The 24,358-nt window shown below is 35.8% G+C and overlaps 1 protein-coding gene and 2 long non-coding RNA genes across 3 annotated transcripts; 2 read left to right on the top strand and 1 right to left on the bottom strand.

Annotated features, from left to right (window-relative positions):
* The first annotated feature begins 12,248 nt into the window (after positions 1-12,248).
* On the top strand, positions 12,249-13,211 carry LOC148852192 (uncharacterized). The gene is made up of 2 exons (XR_016099026.1): positions 12,249-12,795; positions 13,003-13,211. It is a non-coding gene; the product is annotated as an uncharacterized LOC148852192 (long non-coding RNA).
* A 7,468-nt stretch (positions 13,212-20,679) lies between these two features.
* LOC148852191 (11S globulin seed storage protein 1-like) lies at positions 20,680-22,753 on the top strand. The gene is made up of 4 exons (XM_088946484.1): positions 20,680-21,087; positions 21,189-21,484; positions 21,589-22,083; positions 22,212-22,753. The coding sequence occupies exons 1-4, from the start codon at positions 20,757-20,759 to the stop codon at positions 22,587-22,589; spliced, it is 1,500 nt and encodes a 499-aa protein (XP_088802610.1). The 5' UTR covers positions 20,680-20,756; the 3' UTR covers positions 22,590-22,753.
* Positions 22,648-23,611, bottom strand: LOC148852190 (uncharacterized). Its single transcript, XR_016099573.1, has 2 exons — positions 23,131-23,611; positions 22,648-23,030 (listed from the first exon to the last, which is right to left on the bottom strand). It is a non-coding gene; the product is annotated as an uncharacterized LOC148852190 (long non-coding RNA).
* Between the last annotated feature and the right edge of the window lie 747 nt (positions 23,612-24,358).

Genomic DNA, 24,358 nt, shown 5'->3' with positions numbered 1-24,358 from the left:
CAAGATGAGCCTAGTAGCAGTTCAAAGTGCCAAATGAACTTTGCTTCATTTTAAACACCCATTTGGTGCCTATAACATTCATGCCTGAAGTGTATGAAATTAGTTTCCACGTTCCATTACTAATCAGAGCATTGTATTCTTTTTGCACGGCATCACGCCAATGTGGTGATTGCATGGCTTCAGTATGAGATTGAGGTTCTCTCTCTTGAGAGGTAAGAAGAGAAATAATGGAGTTGGGAAGAGGATATCTCAATACCTAATTAGAATGTAGCGGTAATGTACCATCCATAGAGCGTGTTACCATAGTATGTGTGCAAGCTGAAGTGAGAACAACAGGCGCAATATCTAGAATCTCCTAAATATTGCAATAGAGAACTGGAGGAGAAGCAAATGTTGCAAATTGTTAAACTATGGGCGAAGCAAAAGAAGTAACGGGTTCAAGACTTAGAAGATCAAGTTCTATTGAAGGAGGAGAAACCTCTGTAGAAGGGAGGCATTCATGTGGGAGCTGAAATAATCGTCCCATTGGAGGGAACCTTCAGAGCTGATGGCGATGGTGAGAAACTTGGAAACAAAGATTCATAAAAAACAACATGCCTTACAATAAATAATTTACTAGAAGCAAGATGAAGGCAACGGTACCCTTTGTGAGCATGATTGTACCCAAGGAAGATGCACTAATGTGATCAAAACATAAATTTGTGATTGTTATATGGCCAGAGAAAGGGGTAGCAAGCACACCTGAAACATCTGAGCATAGAATAATCTGGTGGTCGCTAAAACAATACCTTATAAGGAGATCGACCATGAAGAGATACAAAGGGAAGCCTATTAATCAAATAAACTACAACCTTTACTACATCTTTCCAGAAGGAGAATGAGAGCTTTGAAGAGGTCAATAGAGAGAGGGTCGATTCAATGATGAGCCAATGTTCCCGTTCGACCATTCCATTTTGTTCATGAGTGTGAGGACAAGTGAGATGATGGGTGATACCCGTCCAAGTACTTAGATAATTTGTGATATTCTCCACCCCAATCGGATTGAAAGGATTGAATCTTCACATTAAACAATACTTCCACATGTCTCTTAAATTTTAGAAAAATGTCAAAAAATTCTAACTTTCAACTCATGGGATAAATCCAAGAAAATTTTGAGTAATCATCAAAAAATAAAACATAATAATAATGACCATTATTTTGACTTAACTGGTTTGGTCCCTATATATCTGAAAAAAAAAAGACTTTAATGATAACCTATGATTTTTACCCATCTGACATAACTCACAAACTGAACTAAAAGACTTGTCTGAATTGTAAGGAAGACCAAACTGAGAGATAACCTGTTGTATGACTCGAAGAGCTGCATGACCAAGCTAAATTGATGTTCGTTCTCCAATCAAAGCTTGCAGGCTAGATGATGGAATGGTAGCACCTAATGGAAAGCAATATAGACCATCTCTATTGACCCCATGAAAAAGAATTATCCCTGTATAATCCTTCACAAAACAACAATCACAATGGAATTCAAAAAACACAATCATTTAATCTAAAAGCAAACTGATTGAATTGAAGAAAGGAAGTCCTAGTATGAAGAATGTGCATACCTTGCTCATTACCAACTTTAATTTGATCAAAACCCATGTATTTTGTTTGATTCTGTAAATTGTCAATTTCGAGAGTCATATGATGAGTACCACCCGAATCTGGATACCAAGTTTGGTCAAACATTGAATTCCCATTGGATTGATAGTGAGGAGTTCGCAACCCTCCATAGAATGTTGAAGGATCATTAACTGAATTATCATTCTGAAAACCAAAGACATACCTGGCTTTGCGACATTGTAGTGCACTGTGACCAATTTTGTTACAGATTTGACATAAGATACCGGAATTTTTATTTCCGTGACCTCCATTGGAAATTGAGGAAAGAACTGCTATTATTGATTGTTCTAATAAAATTGCTGATGATTGGATGGGAAGTGTCCTCGACCCCTACCTATGCTGCAGTTATTATTAGAATTAGAGAAGTGTTGAAACTGTTTATTAGTTTTTCCTTGTTGTGAAGAATTTTTAACTTTTGTATCGACAAGATTAACATTAACAGATCCATCATTCAAAGGGCGAGACTGTTCATCAAGCCAATTTTCATGGTTGAGAAATGATCCCATAATGTCTTGAATCCCAACACTATTAGCATTAGGACAATTTGTAAGAGTACTAATAACAGATTTATATTCACTACCGGCAAGAATAAAAAGAACAAGATCAAATTTGGTTACCAGTTCAGAAACAATGGAAAGACTATCTACGGTTGATTTTGCCTATTGAATGTAGGTAGAAATAGATAGAGATCCCTTCTTTAAACTCTGAAGTTGTCTTCTTAATTGTAAAATCCTTGATTTAGATTAGGTTACATAGCTCTTTGTAAGCGTTCTCCATACTTCTGCTGAAGTAGAGAGACCAACTACTTGCGCCATCACGCCTTTAGTAAGTGACGAGATTAACCAGCTTAGCACTTCTGGTCGAGATCATACCATCGTTCAAATTATGAATTTGAGATGGTTCCGATACCAATTGGATTTTTTATCTCTGGGGGAGGTTTCTTCTTAACATCTACCATCTCCATCAGATGATGATGTCTGAGAATGGGAAGAAATAGTGCTTGCCAGAGTAGGTAATTATCGCTCCCTAGTTTGATTGGGAGATAGTGCAAAACATTCTTAATTGAAGGAACTAAAGAGCTTCCATAAGATATGACTCCACTGCCACCAATGTTGGAGGCGACATTGCTTGCTTCTTGATTGGCGGCCATTGGCTCTGATACCAAGTTGAAGTATAAAAAGAGAAGAATAAAAACAAGAATAATTGGAGAAGACCTTCTAGAATTCAATAAGTTACAACTAATCCTAGGTATTTATTTATAGAGATAGTAGTAGAAGTTGATTACAATTATGAGAGTACAAGATAAAGGAACAAGAGTAATTATCAGGATAAGATAGGACTCTAGATAGAGTAATTATCCTGGAGACTTATCTTGATATGATGAGAATTACAATGAGATAATCTAGGATCTATCATAATACTGATCTATTACTATTAACAAATATTAACAAATAAAATGAGTGTAGGATTACACAAGTTGCTTGCTTGATAATCCTAATAGATGGAAACAAAATACAATAATTATTATACTAAATAATAAACAAAAAATAAACAAATATCAAAACCCAACCATGTTTGCAAGTGATGGTAGGGTATTAATTATGGCTTGAGCTATTAAATTTCCCAATCTTCACCAAGGACAATAGTGCTTTGAGCTATTAGATCTTTATGGTGATAGCTTCAATCAGTAGTACATAGATACATCATGCAAAAAAGTAGTTAAAATGTACAATTAATTATATTATAATTAATTACAACTAATAAAAAATAGCTCATTGATTACCTAGTGAGGTAATTCCACACATCACAACAAGGTCACTAGTGATCTGACGAAGGACATAACAACCATCACCTGGAATAAACTCTAGCAAGAACTTCATCATCGTGCAAAGGAAATCAATAATTCAACAAAGGGCATGACCATCACTTGTGATAAACTATAGTAAGAATTCGATCATTGTGTAAAGGATAGGTGAAGAACTAAATACATATGCAAATTTCTAGGGTTTTTTTAGCATTTCAAGGAAGAGGAAAGCTAAGCATTAATAGAGGGAGAGAGGCAAAAGAGGAGAAAGAGATGAATAAATTAAGAGAAAGAAGATATGTAGTTATAGGGTTTGGGAGAAAAAGAAAACTCCCTTTATAGATGTAAGAGGACTCACATAAATATCACCCCAAATTGATGGCTAAAGCAATATGAAACTCATCCACGGACTAAATAAAATTGAGACAAACACTTAACCATAGAAACGAGATAAAAAAAATTAGACAAAGTAAAGATTTACTAAAAAGTACCCCCACAAATGGGAAAAGATAGCTATGATGATAGTTACCATTATTAGGATATGTCCCTCAAACATGACGCATATATAGTAGGATTTGTGAACATGGAATCGAGCGAATGTGCTCAATGAATCACAGCCCAACATGCATCACCATCTCAACAGCCTCAAGATCCATACTGATAACAGATGAAAGAGATTTCTAGAATCCTCCATAAATGCATATGCGAAACCGACTTTGATCCATGTCTATAAATAGAGATCTTTGGCAATAGAAAAGGGACATTACCATCTCTATAGAGATACATTGGAGACTAATATTCTTCTAGTTCTATTCTCACTTCCAAAGTTCTTGATACCCTTTTGTAAGCCCTTTTCAAGCCTTTCTAATACCCTTTCATCCTTTTGCATCCTACTTACATTTCAAGAGACAAGACCACTTCCACCACACCAGCCTTACAACATAAACAAAGGAAGAGGTGAACATAGATGCATGAATCAATAAGTTTTCTCTATTTACCTAACCCCTTGGAAAAAAAGAATCGGCAGGGTTTCTCTATTTACCTAACTGTTTGGGAGAAAGGAAACTCCCTTTACAGAAGTAGAGGAAAAGGTGAATTGATCCAACTATAGAGCAAGAGGAAAACATAATAATTTATAGTGTTTCTCTATTTACAGAGATGAAGTGGTAGGGTTTCTCCCTTTAGAGAAGCAAAATGTAAGTCTTTAGTTCTCCAATGACAAACAAAAAAAGGGAATTGAAGAGGGATCTAAGACAAGGAAAGAGAGAGAGAGAGAGAGAGAGAGAGAGAGAGAGAGAGGCAAGAGAAAGGACTTGAACTAAAGGATTTTGTATATTGAAGATAAGAAGAGGGAAGGAGGAAATCTTCCCAACCGAGATGTAGGTAAATTCCTCTAATGAGGGGCAAGAAAAGGGAGGGGTGAAGGCAAGAAGATAGATAGATAGATAGATAGAAATAGATAAAGATAGAGAGAAGCAAGAGAAAGGATCCAATGAGGAGACAAGAAAGAAAGGGGGAGTAGCAGAGAGGGGAGTTGGGGTTGGGAGTAAAAACACAAAACACATAAAGTCAAAGGGGAGTGAGGGGGTAGAACCTTAAGCCACACATTTGGATGGAGTAATATATACATGTAAACTAGACCTTACATGCTCACTTTATCCACTCGTGGAGATACATACATATACTAAGGGTGTCCACGCCATCTCATATTAATATATACATATATCCATACACACACATACATACATACATACATATTTTTATTGATGCTTTTCTTCAATATATTGATCATATAAAATACAAAAATTAAACATTTATGATCAAACATGTAGATCATTCATAAAATCTATATGAGATACATGGAATAAAAAAGTGTGGTATGGACTGGTCTACAGCATGCCTACAGAATGCCACTATGGGTGTGGATTGGCCAAAACACAGACGTTGTCCACAATTTGGAACAACTGTGGACTGTAGTGTGATGTGGATTGGTTCCTACCATAGGGTGTGGGGTAGACTACTCCACACCTACCAATTTCTCACCCACACTATAGAATACACCTGTAGTTTCTCTTGTTGTGTCGAATACCTTATAATACCTAGATTGGTAATTTTTTCCATGTTCTTTCCACCAAGATATAATATCAAAATTATTTAATTATATTCCTTAGAGTTAGAAGAATCTATTAAAATACTAAAATTAGCTTGTAAATAAAAATAAAGATTAGTAAATGAACTTGATGATGAAGTGATAGCTTATTGTTGCCTTTAATTTTTTAATGATCAAACTCTATCTCTTGTACTATTAGAAGTAGTGGTTTCCAATACTAGAGGCTATACAAGTTCTCTTGTATCCTAATATTTGTGATTCAAATATACTATACATTTCAAATAATAAATTATTAACTTCATCTTTTTTTTTATTCCAATATCACTTCATCATTTTTTTTTATAATCATAGGATCTAATATTGCAATTAATTAATATAAAAGAGAAACATTTTACTAATATTTTGAAATTTTAAACTATTTTTTATATTTTAAAAATTACTAATTATAACTAATTGATTAACTAAAATATAAGAATTTGGATAGTAAACACCCGAGAATGCATTAGTTGAATCATAAAAAAATTGTAAAAGAATTATTTAAAAAAAAATGTCAACTTCCTCATTATCATTAATTATAAAGTTATCGACATTTTCTCATTGTAAAAATTAGTAAGAATGTTTTCATATGAAATACACCTCTCTGATATATAATAGGTAGAATTAAGGTTCAAAGTATCAATATACCACCATGTATTGACAAATGAATATCAATACTTTAACCAATACATGTTTTATTTACTTTTTTAATATTTTGTTTGCAAATGTTAGGTTTGAGTGTAATTTTATATATATAATATAAAGGGTTTGTAAAAAACACCTATAGACAGTTGTACCAAGGCCCAAAGATATGATACGATACACCCTGTATTGGGCGTATCATGTTGATAATTTTGAACCTTCGGTGAAATTCCACCTATGTTGAACATCTAATACAAAATTTTATATTTTAGGCAATATTAATTTTGACCTAAATAATTAAATTATTTTTATCTTGTTCTAAAACTTGTAACATATGTAATACAATTTCTAATTTTAGAAATGTGAGATGAAATAATATTTAAAGCATTTTGTACACATAAATTTAAAATGTGATGTACACTTCTAATATGAAATAATTTTCCATTTGAACATGTTCTTAATTGATATTTTAAAGTATTTGTAACTAAATCATGATTACTAGTAGTATCAAAACCAATAAAAAATATTATTTTATATATCATAAGTATGTAAAGTATTTAATGTACTAGAAGCAATTGTTTGGGCAACATGTGGCCATTCAAGTCTCGTAGAACTTAAAATTTTTATTTTGTAAAAGCCAAGATTCATCAATAAAGTGCCTTGTGATGCAAATATAAATAACAATATATTTGAAAGTGCAAATATCAAATGTAAGTGAAAATTTAGAATTAAGATTTGACAAAGTAGAAATTAAATTTTCATTATATGAATAAAAAATTTTAAAGGATCTTCTCTAATAGTACTTTTAGAAATTTTTTAAATTGAAGATTTACAAATTGTTATAAAAATCTTTTTAGGCTAGGGTCTTTAGCTAATAAAAATAGTTATTGAACATATACAATATATTTAGCTAATTCTTGTCTTATTTTTATGTTTTAGATGATTGGTCATATGTCTATTCAAATGGCTAGTACCACCTTTATTGTTATAACTAAAATCACTCCTATGTACATTTTGTGCAAACAATTCTTTTTCCCTTGTCCTCAAGTGTTTCTACATTAAACATATTCTAGACTTCACTAGTCTTTCTCTTTCCACCCCTAGTAGTAGTAGTAGGGGTGGTTTCATCAATATTAGCCATAGTACCAGTAGCACTGATATCAGTACTATCATACTATGACTAGACAACCTTGAAGATGAACATGTTGGGAAAGGGATTCTGAGAGGAACCAGCCATTTTTAAAATTTTGAAATATTAAAACTCTAAAAAAGTGAAAATTAATTACAACTTACATAGCCTTCCAGTCAAGAATCCCAACTTGATTTCAATTGATAAAGTTTTTAGGCTCCTAAATTATTAACTTGAAACACATGATCTCGAGATTTCTTCTTGTTATAACTTGAATAAAGTTGAGAATCAAAGACTAGGGAGCAAAAGATTGAGAGAGTATGACAATGTATGATAGAGTTGTATGTGAGCATATGAGAAAATGAGAGAATATGAAAATTGGTGTGATGAGAATGAGGGAGGTTAAGGGTATTTATAGGAGTTAGAATTAATTCAATTAACCAAAAGACCCTTGAAATTAACCATTTTATAGTTGTCAGAAGGGGTATTTTGGTCTTTCAAAAATATATTTATTATTTTACCAAGATGTCTCCCAAATTAGCTATTATATAGCTATTTAGGGCATTATTGTCATTTTTCCTCCATCCCAAAGCGAAAATACACAAATACCCCTCAATGTAGTAATTTATAGTTGTTGGAGGTAATTATGTATAAAACCCCTAAAAATTAAAAATTAGACGTTGGACCCCCCAATGACTATATTTGAAATGGATTGATGTGGCCTCTAGAAGCCAGCCCACCATGTTGTACCATGGTGGTGGGTCGTGCTACGTTGAGCCATGGGCCTCAAAACCCAAACCCAGCATACTCCATATCAGGTTGGGCTAACTTAATAGCTCTAATTTTATGTTAATGGGGCCCTGGTTCATGAACAGGTTTAATGAAGAGTAGAGAGCCCGTGGGCTACCTTGGTATGACATGAAAGCTAAATCTGCTAGTTTTAAAGACAGCTAGCTTGATACTTTGGGTTGCCTCCAAGTTGAGTTCATCAAGTGGGTTGTTCTTTGGTTTGTAGTTTTGATGTAAAATGCAACTTGGGCAAGCTCAGGTTGGTATTTTGTTAAAAGACGATCAAATCACTTAATTGACTCAATGGTCAAGTAAGATCATGGTCTTTGTAACCATGAATACTTGGTCCAAATCTTTTCATCCTCAAAGTATTTTAGGATTTATTTCAAAGTAAATTTGGTTTCAAGGCCAGTTACCAAGGCCAATCAAGACTGATTCTTTGGGTTGGACCGTGTAGGATAAATCCTAGAATTTGGAACTGACTTAGGTGGGGGCCATTTCCAAGAATTTGGAACCAAATCCTACTCGGTAACAAATTGGTAAAGCTGGTTCAAAGCCAATTTGAGGTCGATTCCATTTGGTTCTAGGTAACCTACCCATTTGCTCTCCATATATATATATATATATATATATATATATATATATATATATATATATATATATATATATATATATATATGCATGTATTCATGAATGCACAAGCACTTAATACAAACATACATATATAATATCTATACACTATACATACACTTAAGAAGACGTGTATCAACAAAAACATAATTGAATGCATGCATATGCATAAAAGACATCAACACATGCATATTTATATAATATCTTGCTTCTCATGCATATATTATATAATATCTTGCGTCCATACCCCATTTTGCTTTTAGGATAGGGATATTATCCAAAATTCACCATGACTTTTTCACAATTGTCTTAAATTCATGATGATTTTTCAAATCCTCCAGAGAGCCCCTTGTCAGTGAGTTGTAGAGTTGTACTGTCTAGGTAAGTTAGATTTTTGTTAAATTACTGTTAGTGATCTGAATTTGTTTGCATAAGCATTTAAGTATTTTACATGATCAAACTATCCGTAGTCAAACTTAGTAAAATATATATTTTAAATATATGTGGGTAAGGCCTGATGTCGGTATAGGCCCAAGTTTGGAGTAATTTTGTCATAAAAATATTTAATAAGGACAAATGATCATTCAAGGGTAGTTTGGTTATATAAAATACTTGAATGCTTAGATAGACAACTTATATTAACAATCACTAACGATGACCTAATGAAAATCCAATGAAATGTGAGTTTTTTACAATAAAACTCATTGATAAAGGATTCTCTAGAGGTTTTGAAATCATGGTGAAATTAAAATAATGTGAAAAAGCCATGGTGAAATTTTAGGTAATATCCTTTTAGGATATATATTGGTCTGTACTTACAACTATGGATACATGTCGGATTTGGGTTGACCGAGGCTTCAACTTTAACTCGAGTCCGGATCTCATGCCCACGAGAACTCTGCTCATGTTTATCCCAGCCATACATGGAGAACATCTCATCCTCTGTATAGTATTATGCAGGGGGAGGGAGATGTTCCCAATTCACAGGAGATAGTGTATTGTGGGTAGGCGTGGGCAGGAGATCCAGAGTCCTTTAACTCAACCAAAATTCAAGTCAAGTTCATATTTTTCACCCTAACCATGACCCAAATTTCAACCCAACCTGACTTTTTTTAGTTCAATTTGTGACTAACCCAGCCCATTTGTGCCCCTAATTATAATTATGATATTTGTTTTTTTTTTAGCTTATTTTGACTTGAACTAGATTTAAAGGTTAATTTATAACTATTCATTGTTATTTTTAATTTTATTTTTCTTTGAATGAATCCGATAATTGAACCAATTGGTTGGACCGTTCCACCCGTAACCCAGTGGTCAAAACAGTTTTGTGTCCCGTCCGAGTCTGACAACCTTGGAAAAATCACTTAATGGGGCAAGTTGCTTAAGAAAAGAGGATGTGACCTGCCATGGTCCACTCTGTTATAATTTTAGTGATTTAAAGGTATTTTCTTTTTACTGTCACTTACTGTAGCGTACCGCAACTATTTAAGCCCTTCTAGAAAATTTCAATTCAGACATTTTAACCCGAGAACCAGCTATCTGCCCTCCCTAGGGTTCTGAATGGACTCCATTGCAGCTTTAGCAGCAACGACACTACAACAGTAACGGATGGGGCGGTAATGATCCTTAGGTAACAAATTGAGCTTAACTTGCAGGAATTGGGCCTGCCTGGCTGAGGGTAATGGGCCTTTGGTAACCAATTTCATTAATTTCACTGTACCGTAGGAGACCCTTGTTGGGATGGTGCATCCGTTCCTGCCTTGATATTTATGGGCCACTCTAATTTAAGACCACTTCCACCAAGTAATCGGTATACGGCTCAGGCATGGGCCAGGCGGCCCAGATATTAAACAAAATGGGTTTTTTCTGGTGATTTTCAATATATGAAATCCAAAGTTCACTACCCACAATTTCATGTTTAAGATCATTCCGAGACAGTAGAATTGCTCTAGTTGATTGCAAACCAGTTCAGTCATCCTTAATTCCTCCCTCCACTGCTTGAAAAAGAAATACAAACTCGAGGATAAGAACTGATAAAAATAGAGCAAAAGCAGGATGCTTGTTCATGGGTCGCGGATTTCATATACATAGATCTTAATTGAATATGATTAAACTGAAAAACTACTAATAAAGTTGGATTTGATACTGGACTTTGGATCAGATTCAAATATTATTAATTCAACTAAAAGTGAGTTTCCTTTTTTTTTTTTCTCTCTTAGTTTTTTTTTTTTAATCAAACCAAAGACATCCTGTGGAAGCTCCCAAGATGGGCTAAGCTGGAGTACAGGGGATGTGGCATGTGGGTTGGACCCGGATGTTGGGTTTGAAATTCAGGCCGAATTCATAACTTGTCTTACTGATTTAATTGAAGGATGATCGATTGATTATGTGCTCTAATTTTAATTTTCAAACCCATCTGAGGAACTTATTAATAGGAAGATGGAGCCCCAAGATAACAAATTTGTAATGATCTTCAGAAAACAATATGAAATGGCTGCATGCATGCAACCTGTAATTAATACGCTTTGATGATGTAGCTAGATCCTCTCCCTCTCCAGGACTGATCTACTTATCTACATAAAAATATAAGAGGAAGCGGGGTTGAATTTAAGGGTGTCATTTGGACTGGATTTGGTCCAATCCGATCCAATCCAATGTGAGTCCATTCTAAATGGACCTCATCTAATCCAGTCCAATGAATTTTTTGGACCATTTTGGATTGGTCCAATTCCATGTCTGAATTCAATCTGTTCAAATTTATTTTGATTTAGATTGGTTTCAACCCAAACCTAGTCCATTAACACCTATATTCTTATCTTGTATCAATGGACTAGATATTGTTTTAATACAACCCAATCCAATATAAATTTATTACGGAAGGATCAGGTCCAGTTCAATCTAATAAATATTTTAAACCAGATTTGATCCGTCCAATCCATCCAAATTGATTTTGGACTGGACGGGGTTCAATCCAAAACCGATTCATCCAAATTGATTTTGGACTGGAGGGGTCCAATCCAAAACCGGTCCATTGACACCCTTAGTTGAATTGACGACATTACTTGATCAAAATCTTGAGTGGGAGACAAGTGCAGCCCATTTTGCTTCCTCTTTTGTAACAAGTCAAAAAAGCACCAGAAAAAAGATCAAGGGAAACGCTTCAACTCAATTGCAAAAAACACTAACATTCCCAGTTTTCCACCACATCGGCCTCAGTGCCGTACCACATGCACGCCCATGCACCAATTTTCCCTTTTGATGTTTAGATAAAGCTCATTCCTGTTGCAAAAGAAAAACCCTGTCTTCTATCCCTATTACTCGGTTTCACTCCATTAATATAAGTAGTCCCCCACTCCCTCCACCTCCCGAGTGTACACCTATCTCTCTCTCTCTCTCTCTCTCTCTAGCTTGGTTGTTTTCTCTCTTGCTTGGGTGGTTTCCCAGGGGTCTTGTTACAGAGCCATCTTGGCATTCTGTCCACCTCCATTTAAAACTTTGCTTAATGCATGACTTGGAGGTGGCCAGCATGCCAAAATGTCTGTGTAAAATTTCCTCTGAGAAACCTTACAAGATCGATAGATTAACATGTTTTCAATGAGAAAACTTTATCTCAATTTGGGTTATTGATCTTAATTAGTTTTCTCTTGTTAGCTAATGCTTGTTCTCTTGTAATCTCATTTTATTATTATCTTTCTCTGTTATTTCCAGCTGATTCATACGCTTAGTTGATGCTCTGCATTACCATCTTGATCTTGACGAAGTTGTACATTGTTGAACAAACTGTGCACCATTGTATGATTACAACACAACCATAGCCGTTTTTGAGCTATCACTTTGAGATCACTAGCAAGATCAGGATTAACGCATGCAAAACCATGTTGAGTATAATAATCCACATCACCATAGGCTACAAATCAAACGTAGAGCCGCCATGAAAGGACTAGCTAGGTGACAGCTTTCCAGGTGTTTCTTGTTGAAAGCCTCCATATATAGGTACGAATTACTCTACCAAATGAAGTTGAAGATGTCCTTTACCTATTAGTAACTTCTTTGATTGTATGCTTCTTATTTTGCTTTTGCTCCAGCATTGCTCTAACACTTCAGACGAGGCAGTGCAATTTGGGTTAATTTCAACTTAATTTCAAAAACCTTTCTATCTCTTCTCACATTGCTAACTATCTTGCACAATTTCTATTGTAGAAAGTGATGCTTTAGCTCTTGTTGGGGCTCCGGTGAATTGACGTTCTTTCAGACTCAACGTTTGAGTTGACGTCAACTGGATAAACGAAAGGGAGAAGCTGACAAAGTGACAAGCTAGCTATTATATTGTTTGATTCAATATTTTTTTTTATAGAACTTTATTTGCCTAAATGTAATAATGATAAAACATGGGCTTTAACGTGGTAAAAGCATTGTGATAATTGTGCTGGACGTATGGCCCGCTTTTGCATTTTGAGGTTCTAGTCTTTTAGGGTTTGCTGTAAGGCATTGGATTCCAATATGCTTTACTTAAGCTATGGAAGAAACCCCAGGGTGACATGGTTGATGCTCAAGAGACCTGCGCTACACACGATCGCCCCTTAAATGCAGGCCTTATAAACATGGAAACCCTAAGTAATTATGATGAAATATAGTCTAGACCCTTCGAAGGACCATGGCATTTTGCACATCTGATCTATATTCTTCTATATATTTATCTAAGGGTCATTACTTCTATATTGGTTAGATGATTTGGAGCAACCCTAATTAATCCAAAAGGTATATTTTAAAACTGGCAAAAAACCAATTGTTGTGTATATTTAATTTTGTTATTATGGAGGTGAGAGTACATACCAAGGTTTTTAAAACTGAATTGGACAATAAATTGGTCAGGGGTCCAGTTTTCGGGTCGAACGGTCCAACTGTTTGAACTGAATGAACGACTGATTCTAACAAAAAAAAAATAAAAAAAATAGAAATTAACCAAACCATTGAATGGTTTGAACGTTTTGAACAGTTCGAATGCCCGGGTCAGCGATTTACTGCCAAATCAATGATTTTGGGGGAAATAAAGATTCTGGGGTAAAACAAAACCGATCACCTGACTGGTTCCTGGTTTTTCACTTCGAGTCTGACCATCCGCTCCAATCCGATTTTGAAAACATGGTACATACCCTTATGTAGTTATGGGAGATATGCCCTACTTGAAAAAAAAATATGATATCCCAACAGCAGCTTTTTAGATCCTCTTATTGATTCAGAACTCTATCTGGTATAAAAATGAACAATTGCTGCAGCAGTTTCAAGAATGGGCATTATAGCCATTAACATGCAGTAGCATCATATGGTTCTAGGCCTACGTTCATAATGATATAGTGTTGAATAAAAGTTGGAAAGATAACCATTGTTATATATTATTACATTGTTTATTATTTTTCATACAGATTGGACTATTAGTAATATTCTGATAATAATATTTAATAGTTTCATGTTTAATTACTGTGAAGTAGGACTCAACCTTTGTAAGAAGTTCATTGCCTCATGTTCTTGAAGAAACTGTCTACTAGTTCTCTATAAGCCTCTTAAATCTTGCTTGAGATTCTTTAGTAGTGTGCTAAAAGATTTTAAACAATTTTAAACAATTCCATAGATTGAATTAGTTGCAGAAATTGGGTCTATGCATTATCATATTAGAATAAACTCTTCTAATGGAAGCTAAAACGTTACAAGAAAATAGTCTTAATGGTGATAAAGGAAGTGTTCAAAAAACATGTTATTGGGCTAACTAATTGCCTATAAAAATAAAATAAATGCTATAAGATTAACAAACTAGGCAATATGATGTCTCTCTCAGGCATTCTTTTACAACCCAAACTCAGCATGTCATGGTTATATTTACATATCCTAATTTGCACATGTATTTATGTAAATGAGCATCTAGTTGCAATGCTATCCCTATATGTGGAAAATATCAATAGAGGGGAGGGGGGTATTTTCCTTTTTTTTCCTATATATATATCTTGGTTGCCCTAAAAGAAAAAGAAATCATTCATAGTGTTTCATAATGGTAGGCCTCCAAGTTAGATTGCAGTCTAAATTTTTGAGAGTGGGCAAATTGCAGAAGGCTCTACTGGCCCGAAAAATGGGTATAACGATATGGGCTACTGGCGCAGCTCTCCCTTGCCATTGCCAACATCATACACCTAGTTAGGCCCAATGTGTGGTCAATGAGTTGGCCTGTAATTATGTATTGATACTCTAGGTATATGTTTGGCATTGATGCTACAGTTACAATACTGTTGATGTGTGGATTGAAAGTACCGTTTTTTGAAAAAATTATCTTTTTTTCATTTGGAAACATTGTTATTAGGTAGGACATTTCTTGGAGCAACACTTTTTGTTTGGTACCAGTGCTCCATATTTGTTTTCAACACTAATACCCATTATAGGAATTTCACATCATGTCGTCATTGTTAGCAATGAGCTACAATTTAAGAAAACGACAAATTCGATGTTGCTCCAAACCATGCCTTCTCGATTTTGAAGATGCGACTTAAAACACTATTTTTTATAAAAAAAATGATTCTAAACATATTGATGTTTCCTACAGCACCATTTTTTCCGACGTATCACCGTTTTCTAAAGTAATGGCATCGATACCAATTACCAAACGGACGCTAGGTGAACAAGTTAAAACTACTCTTATGAATGCTGAGAAAACCAATGTTTTAAAATTTTATCTAGAACCGCTTTGACCACACCAGTGGTTTGACTGTCTGATTGGAACTGATGGCGCCCATTCCGGACCAAACAGTCCCAGCATCTAAGTGGACGACATTTCGAAAACATTGGAGAAAGCAATTATGATACATGGTTAATTAGAATGCAGGCCGGCTTAGCTTTTAATTAGAAGCGGGATAATGCTTGACAGAATAAATAAATAAGGCCCAATTTATTTTTACTCTGGACCAAATTATAATTTGTAAACCACTGACCTATATCGCCAAAGAAGCAACAAGATCAATTATAGTCGTTATTTGAAACAGAAAAATATTGTAAAAGCTTTTTTTTTTAATAATAAATATAAGTAGTGCATATCAAATAATAGTCTGATTCATAACTATGAAGTTTGGCCTAAGGAATGTATCATGTATGTTAGGGTAAGGGAGGGGATCACTGATCAGATTCAGACCAGGCCCCAGACAACTGAGAACCACTTGTATATACTGTAACTCCTCAGCCCCACCTGGAAAATTGCCAGACGTACGTACTGATAGGTTATCAAATTATTCCTCAACTACTACAGAAAGATATCTCACACTTGATTTGTTTTCTAGCAATAATGAACCATGCAAAAAAAAAGAAAAGGAGAGAGAAAGAAAAAGAAAGAAAGAAAGAAATATTTGTTTTTTTTTGTAATATTTTTAAAATTGAGTCGGACAACAATCAGTCAGGGTCTGGTTCTCGGGTTAAATGATCCGACCATTTAAATTGAATGAATGACCTATTCTGACAAAAAAAATAAAAAAATGTAAAGATAGAGTTTTCTTTACAGAATCCAACAACAGCTTGAATATGCTAACCAATCAAGGAAATGTTTGTGCTGTAGGTGGGGGATTATGCAAAATAGTTGTGGACCTTAATTATAGAAGCTGAGTTCTAAGCTATATGTACAAGGGCTGATTTTAGATAAGAGCAAGGGTTGGTTATTATCAGTTATTGTGGAATAATCTGACTCCTTTTATTAAATTTTGGAATAGAAGCTCCGACACTATACCATGGTCATGTTTAGCTATAGCAGAATGTATTTGTCCTTGGTGCAGGATATGAACTAGCTCACTCTTGTTTTTATGAAGATTTGGAAACTCTATTGCTCATAATACTGATCAGAGATCAGTATATAAAATGTAATCCAGGGGAGGTTTCTCTGGGAGGAGAGTCACCCAAGCTAGTTGGTTAAATAGTCTTTCATGGATGCACATACCCCGTCCAGTCCAAAATCAATTTAGATGGATTGGACGGACCAAAAAGATATAGTGGATTAGACTAATCCAGTTCAAAATATTTATTAAATTGGATTGGACTTGATTCATCCATATATATATATATATATATATATATATAAATTATATTGGATTTGATTGGGTTAAGTCAATATCCAGTTCATTAATATAAGATAAGAATATAAGTGTTAATGGACCGGGTTTGGGTTGAAACCAATCTAAATTAAAATGAATTTGAACAAAATAGATGATCCAAATATTGAATTGAACCAATCCAAAATGGTCCAAATTATTCATTAGATTGAATTGAACCTGTTCCATTTGTTGCATGGAATTGGACCAAATGCAGTCCAATTGACACCCCTAAATGGATGTAAAGAACTCTGCTTTCAAATATTGATAAATTGTTTTAATTTTCCCATCAAAGAGAAAAAGATACTGGTTGTAGTAGGGATGGGTCCCAACAAAATATTCCAGATAGGCGGCGTAAATGGACATAAAAATAAATTGTATTCTTAGCACCTTTGCTTAGGGGCTGTTTGATAACAGTTGAAGTGGCTGAACTGAAATCCTATTGCTTTGGCTTTTAATGAATGGGTTTCTAAGGAGGTTGTATGCTCCTTAACGGCTAAAGCTGAAGTTCAATAGATTATCATACCCTTGAATATTTTATTATTTTTACTATTTTATTCTCTAAGTGACAAAGCATGAAAGCAATAAATCATTCAGTTCAGCAATTTCAGCCATGACATAAGACCCGGCAGGTTTTTGTATAAAACTTTGCCTCTGTTTGGTCCTAGAGTATTATAGAGATTTAAATGAAATTTCCAAGGAATTTCACTTTCTTCTTCTTTATTTCTTTTTAGGTAAAATACTTTCTTCTTTATTAGTTCATTAAAATAATCAAGTTCAAGTGGACCTCAAATCCTCATTGACAACTGAACCATTTAGGAGGTGTTGGACATTGTATATGATTTTGTCTTTCAAAACTAAGGTTTTTAAAATCGAACAGGAAAACAAATCGGTTAAGGGGTCTGGTTCCCAGGTCGAACGGTCCAACCAAAAAACAAACTCAATAATGCTGCCGCCTGCCAAACACCCCCTTAATAGCAAGAATTTATATAGAACCAACTTCCTTTGTAGCAGTTGGTGAATAACCTTACTTCATCTATGGCCACTACTGCACTTGCTTCAACCTTGTCTGCTTTTAGAAATCCATATTAAATGGCTTTTTTAAAGATTAAAGAGGGAAGTCGTACCATCTAAAACTGGGCCAGATAGTCAACTTATCAGAACAAGGCTAGTCCTATGTTTATGTGCTGGCTTGCTGGGTTGGCATGGCGTGTAATTATGTAGCCAACCCCAGTGAAATGACATCTAACAAGTAATTATATACAGAGGATGGAACCCAGGCTGCCTAAGCTTTTGAGTTTTGATCATGACTGGAGTGGGCCAGGATACATGATAAACTACGGCCCAGTCTCAACTCTCAGCCCCAGCCCATCACATCTACAGATCTGTACCTGCACAGCCCTTGGGTTGTTCTCTCGTTTTGTCCCGATGGTCTAGCAAGGATACAGTGCATCCATCACTGACCACCAAGAAAATAATAGGGCCGTCAAATTGGGTTTGGACATCCATTACGGATATACGATTAGATTGGACCATCAATCCACTAATGATCCAATCCAGTTGAAATGCTGAGTCTTGTACATGATATGGTGCAAAATGGATTTGCTAAAATGTACATACTACAATGCTCTACAGATGAGGTGCTGATAAGAATGTATCATTCCTTAACATGGTCAATTTTCTTGGGTTCATAAAGAATAAGGTTTTGAAAACCGATCTAGAAATGGAATCTTCTGAGTCAGCAGTTCAATTATTTGGGTTAAGCGGTTCGGCCAATGATGTCATAAATAAAATAAAATCATAAAAATATTTATAAATAATGAAAAATACCATCATAATTAAATAAATACAAGGTAATAAGGCATATTAAGTCGGATTTGGGTTTTTAAAACCTGTTTGATGTCCCATATACCATAAAATATGACTAGCTAACTGCTGCCTGGGTCCAACGATTTATTTTCCTATTCAATCCTGCAAGTCAAAATAGGGAGAAATGCTGATGGCTCTGGAGCTGGGTGTACTGTTATAGCCAATTGGAGTATTCTTAGGGTTTCACCTAATTTCTCAGTGCGTGTTACTATTAGGAACTTTAATTCTGCAGCTCACTGTATAGCTCAGTTTTTTTCTGTGATACAGTTGTAACTTGGTCCCTCCTACCTTTTCTTGAAAATATCCATGGAGCATGGCCGGGCTTGGGCTGAGGTTTTGCCAAAAGTTAAATGGCCCAGCCCGAGACCCGAGCGCAAAGCAGTTTAAAATGTTAATGGGCTGAGCTCGATGCCCAGCCCGTCAACAGGTCCATTTGTAACAACCGAATTTGAGTTGAATGAAACCTTACCGACCTTAAAAAATCCATATCTTCTATAAAGATAATTAAATTAAATTCAAGAACAAAGAATCTTTTTCATTTCAGACGGACCGGGCGGATCAATTTATCGGATTCTTATTAGATTGGACCAAAATACGGTATAGACATCCCTTTTTATTCGATTTCAATCCAAAACTTGGATTTTCCACCAAAAAAATCTGAAATTTGGACTGTAATCTAATATTGAATGGAATAACACATCAAACTAAAATGATCAAAAGTAGTAGATATTATTAATAGAATGAACTAAAACGATTTTAACAATAAAATGATGAATTAAAATAACTTTCGGCACATTTGGTTCACGATAATAGGGTTCTGTACATTTTGACTTCAACTATTTGGTTGGGTGGAATCAGAATTCTATTGAGAGAATGGCCATTCCGACCCCTTCCCTTGAGAATGAAATCTCATTCCGTGGTATTCTAGTTCTAACTTCGAACCTAACAGAATATGTGAATAAACCATTCTGATTCCGATTTTAATTCCAATTACAAATAAAATAGAAGTTTAAATCTCCTAACTACACATTGAGAAAATTTCCAATATTTACATATTATTATTTATGGGGAGATGTTCTCAATGTACAGTTGTAATGTCCTGTGGATAGGCATGGGATAAGATTGGAAATCCGGATTCATCAAATAGACCCTTAATATGAAACTTGAACCAACCGAGTGGTGACTTGATTGGCGCGTAACTGTTTTGAGCCTTGCTACTAATGACTCCAAATCCACCTTTGACAAGAGTATAATGTTGCTAGATAAAAATTGCAGTATTATGCCATCTAAATTGAATTAAGGCCCTATGGGGGCAAAAAGGCGAGTAATCAATACAAACAAAAAAAAAAGAACTTGAACCTATGACCTAACTGAAAATACCACATCCAATCCAATTTAAGTCGAACCGGATTATGTATTGTATGGGTGGATTCATGTTCGGTGAAATTGCAAATGAATATCTAAATTGGACCACCTGAACCGGATCAAATCGGATTTGAGACGGGACAAAAACCCTATTTAGCTCTATATATGCATGAACAGAGCCAAAGGATTATTTTTTTTCATAATTGTTGGCCTATATATCCTCCGCAAAAGACAGGCTTGGTTATGCGAGCCGCAGGGTTTTTTCCCTTTTGTTCGACGGGTACATTTCTGGAGAAATTAATGGTCCATTTTTACAAGAAGCTCAGCTGGGATTAATGTGGACGATATCCTTCCAAATACAGAAACGAACATTTCAAGTTTATACAGCTGTTGGAATAAAAACCTGCTATAATCCAAATAGGTGTGTTCACTACAACTGTGTAGTATCCATGCAAGCTGAAGAGTGGCAGAACATCCCCTCTGCAACCACTACAAATGTGTCAATCCCTAACCCACCAATCCACTCTATAAATACCCCAGCATCCCCCTCTTCGCTTCACCTCAAATCAGTTGTGACAGTCTCTATCTCTCAAGTTGTAACAAACCATGGCCAAACCTTACGTTCTTTCTCTTAGTCTTTGCCTCATTTTCTTGTTTCATGGCTGCCTATCTACACAACAACAGAAACAGCACCAAGGCCAGACTCAGTCCCAACACCAGTTCCGAGGAGAACAAAGGCAATGTCGAATAGATAACCTGGATGCCCTCGAACCCACTCATCAGATCGAGGCCGAAGCTGGTCTTATTGAGTATTGGGATGAAAATAACGAGCAGTTCCAGTGTGCCGGCGTCACAGCTTGTCGTATTACCGTCCAGCCCAAGGGCCTGTCCTTGCCAGCCTATTACAATTCACCCAAACTCATCTACATTGTCAAAGGTTCGTTCTCTAGATTACCCTGTCTCTGTTGCTAGTGAAATTTATTGCTTCAATTCTCATATTTATATTTATTATTGTTTAACTATGATGAGTATGTACAGGTAAGGGAGTTCTAGGATTACTAGTTCCTGGTTGCCCTGAAACATTTCACTCTTTTGACCATTCTCGGCAATCTGATGATCAAGAAAGCAGACGCCCAAGTTCTAAGGATCAAGATAGCAGAAGTCAAGGACATGAGGATGTACACCAGAAGCTCAGACGTGTCAAGAAGGGAGACATTATTGCCATTCCAAATGGAGTTGCCTATTGGTTCTTCAATGACGGTGACACACCCGTTGTTGCTGTTGGCATCGCTGACACAGGCAACAATTTAAACCAGCTCGATGATAGAATGAGAGTAAGCACAGTCATCTTACCCATCTAATTAACCAATTTGCGTATATTATTTTGTTATGTATATGCATGAATGCTTACAACAGATTATTTGATTTGCATGTTAAGAAATTCTATCTTGCTGGTAATGTACAAGAACAAGAACAGCAACACCACCACCACCACCAACAACAACAAAGAGGGTCATCATCATCAGGACGTGAGAAGGCTGAAGAAGAGAGTTTTGGTAACAACATATTCAGTGGCTTTGATGCTGAGTTATTGGCTCAAGCTTTTGGTGTGGAGAAGGAGACAGTGAGAAAGCTACAGGGTAAGAATGACGAGAGGGGACGTATCATACATGTTGAAGAGGGGCTTCAAGTGATAAGATCAATATCAAGTGAAGAGGAAGAGGAACAACAAGAACAGCAACGACAAAATCAAATGAAAGCAAATGGTTTAGAGGAGTCCTTTTGCAACATGAGGTTCAGACAAAACATTGGAAAAGCCACAAGTGCTGATGTATACACCCCGTTTGGAGGACGTGTCACCAATGTCAATAGCCAAAGCCTCCCTATTCTCAGTTTCCTCGACCTCAGTGCTGAGAGAGGATATCTCTATAAGGTATAATGAAGGAACTATAGCTCCTTTTACATTGGTTGCTTGGTTATAATCCTTGATGTTGATGTTGGGCTCATGCTTAATTACTTTAATTTGTTATACTTACTGAATTGGATTTCTTGAACATACAGAATTCTATGATGTCTCCTCATTGGAACATGAACGCACATAGTGTGATCTACGTTCTTAATGGTGAAGCCCGAGTTCAAATTGTTGCAAACTACGGACAAGCTGTCTTTGATGGACAACTTCGTGAAGGTCAGATTGTGATCATTCCACAAAACTTCGCCGTAGTGAAACAGGCAGCAGACAATGGGTTTGAGTGGGTTTCATTTAAAACTAGTGATAATGCAATGAAAAGCCCACTTGCTGGAAGGGCATCAACTATTCGAGCCATGCCAGAGGAGGTCCTTGTTAACGTCTACCAGATTTCTAATGAGGAAGCAAAGAGGTTGAAGTTCAGCAGAGACGAATTGATAGTCTTTGGACCAAGGTCCGAATCTTACTGAAGCTTTTCTGTGATGTAAAATAAGTTCGTATTATCGACATGAAGATGGATTAGGTTAGGAATAACAATGCCTTATAGGCAAAGAGATATATGCTGCTTAACTTTGAATTATGAGTTCCTTGAAATAGCCTTCGTTTGTAATGAATAAAATACAAATTTTCACAACTTTTGGCTTTGAAATCAGTTTATCGGGCTTCAAATGTGCAACTTTGGTCCATATATCACACAAATAAGCATATATCTTGTCGGACAAAACCCAGAATACAAAGTCAAAGGACATCTAAGAACTAAAGAAAAATAGATAAGAGAAGAGAACAGGGAGAGCACAAATTTACGTGGATCGACTTATAGTTTACCTCTATGGGCGAAGGAGGAGCTGAAATTCACTATAGAGTCAGCAATGGTAAAGAGAATTGTCAACACAGCCTCAATCACAGAAACCCTAATTAAAGAGCAAATACACCTAAATTGATCAACTTCTCTCACAAGCCAAAAACTAGTATACAAGAGAAAACCCCAAATACAAAACTCGGCCTCCATACCTCAACCACGGTCTGGATCGATTGATTTGCTGATCCATACTTATTTGAAAACACTTCTCCTCAAGGAGAAGCTGTAGCACAATGTCGTTTAGATTTTCGAAGACGGGTAAAGCCTCGGTTCGCATAATGTCAGCAGGTCGCAGAGTTTGCATCGCCAGAACAGGGGTGAAAGAAAAGGAGTGATAGCTTAGGAGGTGCTTGATAGGGGAGTTCGAAGGGGAGAGCCATAAGGAGTCGGTGTTGCAGTCTTACGGGGCATTTGATAATGCTTTTCAGAGGTTCAGTGTCTGAAAATTTGCTTTACAAACATAAGAGCCGTTTGGTGTTACTTTTGAAAATGGGTCTGAATCTCATCTTTTAGGAGAACATCCTCACAATCGCCGCTTGTCTCAACTAAAGATCGTAGCTCATCTCGTCAAAGGTATTCTCCTCCTCCTCCTCCTCTTCTTCTTCATCTTCTTCTTCAAATGACTATTCATAGGGTTCAGATATTCTTCTTCACACGACTATTTATGTTTAACAAACACCGGCTGATAGAGGCCCATCACAAGAAAGCCCCTCTCACCCCTAGGGGTGGCAGCTCTAGGATAACGATAAGGTTAGAAGTCAAGATACATCAAGAATTCAAGATAATCCAAGATAATTCAAGCATTATCAAGAATTCAAGATAATCAAGAATTCAAGATAATCAAGAATTCAAAGTAATCAAGAACTCAAGAATTCAAGATAATCAAGAATCCTAGAGATCAAAACTTCCAAGATTCATGGATTAGATCCAAGAAGATCCAACGGTGGAAGATCAAGCCCAAGAATTCCAAGAGAGTTCGATCCTATCAAGACTAAGATCAAGAAGAGTTCGATCCAGCTATGTGTATGAGATGTTTAGATCAACCACATTTTTTCTTTCCTAATTATTTTACAATTTCTCAATGTATTATAAACACTGCTATTTCCCAGAGTTATTAATCAATTCATACTTCAGATTTTCACAGTTTCTTCTAGTTCTCTTCTTTGAGTTTTTTGCCACCTTTTCTCTCTCCTAGAGAATTCGGTGTTCTTCGCTAGAAGCTAGCGATCGCCCGGTGCTTGCATAGCCAGCTCTAGTTTCCATTGCTTCCACGCTGCGTCAGGTGGTATCAGAGTAGGGAGTTTGCCCAATCAGATGGCCAACCAAGACGGTAGTAGTCGGAACCCACTCCGTGATAGAGATCAGGGGTTCCCAACTGTT

The sequence above is a fragment of the Nelumbo lutea genome, chromosome 5, assembly GCF_056320005.1.
Source record: "Nelumbo lutea isolate HS-2025 chromosome 5, American lotus-T2T, whole genome shotgun sequence".
Classification (NCBI taxonomy): domain Eukaryota; kingdom Viridiplantae; phylum Streptophyta; class Magnoliopsida; order Proteales; family Nelumbonaceae; genus Nelumbo; species Nelumbo lutea.
The sequence above is the reverse complement of the archived record's forward strand: the minus strand, read 5'-3'. Positions and strand labels throughout refer to the sequence as shown.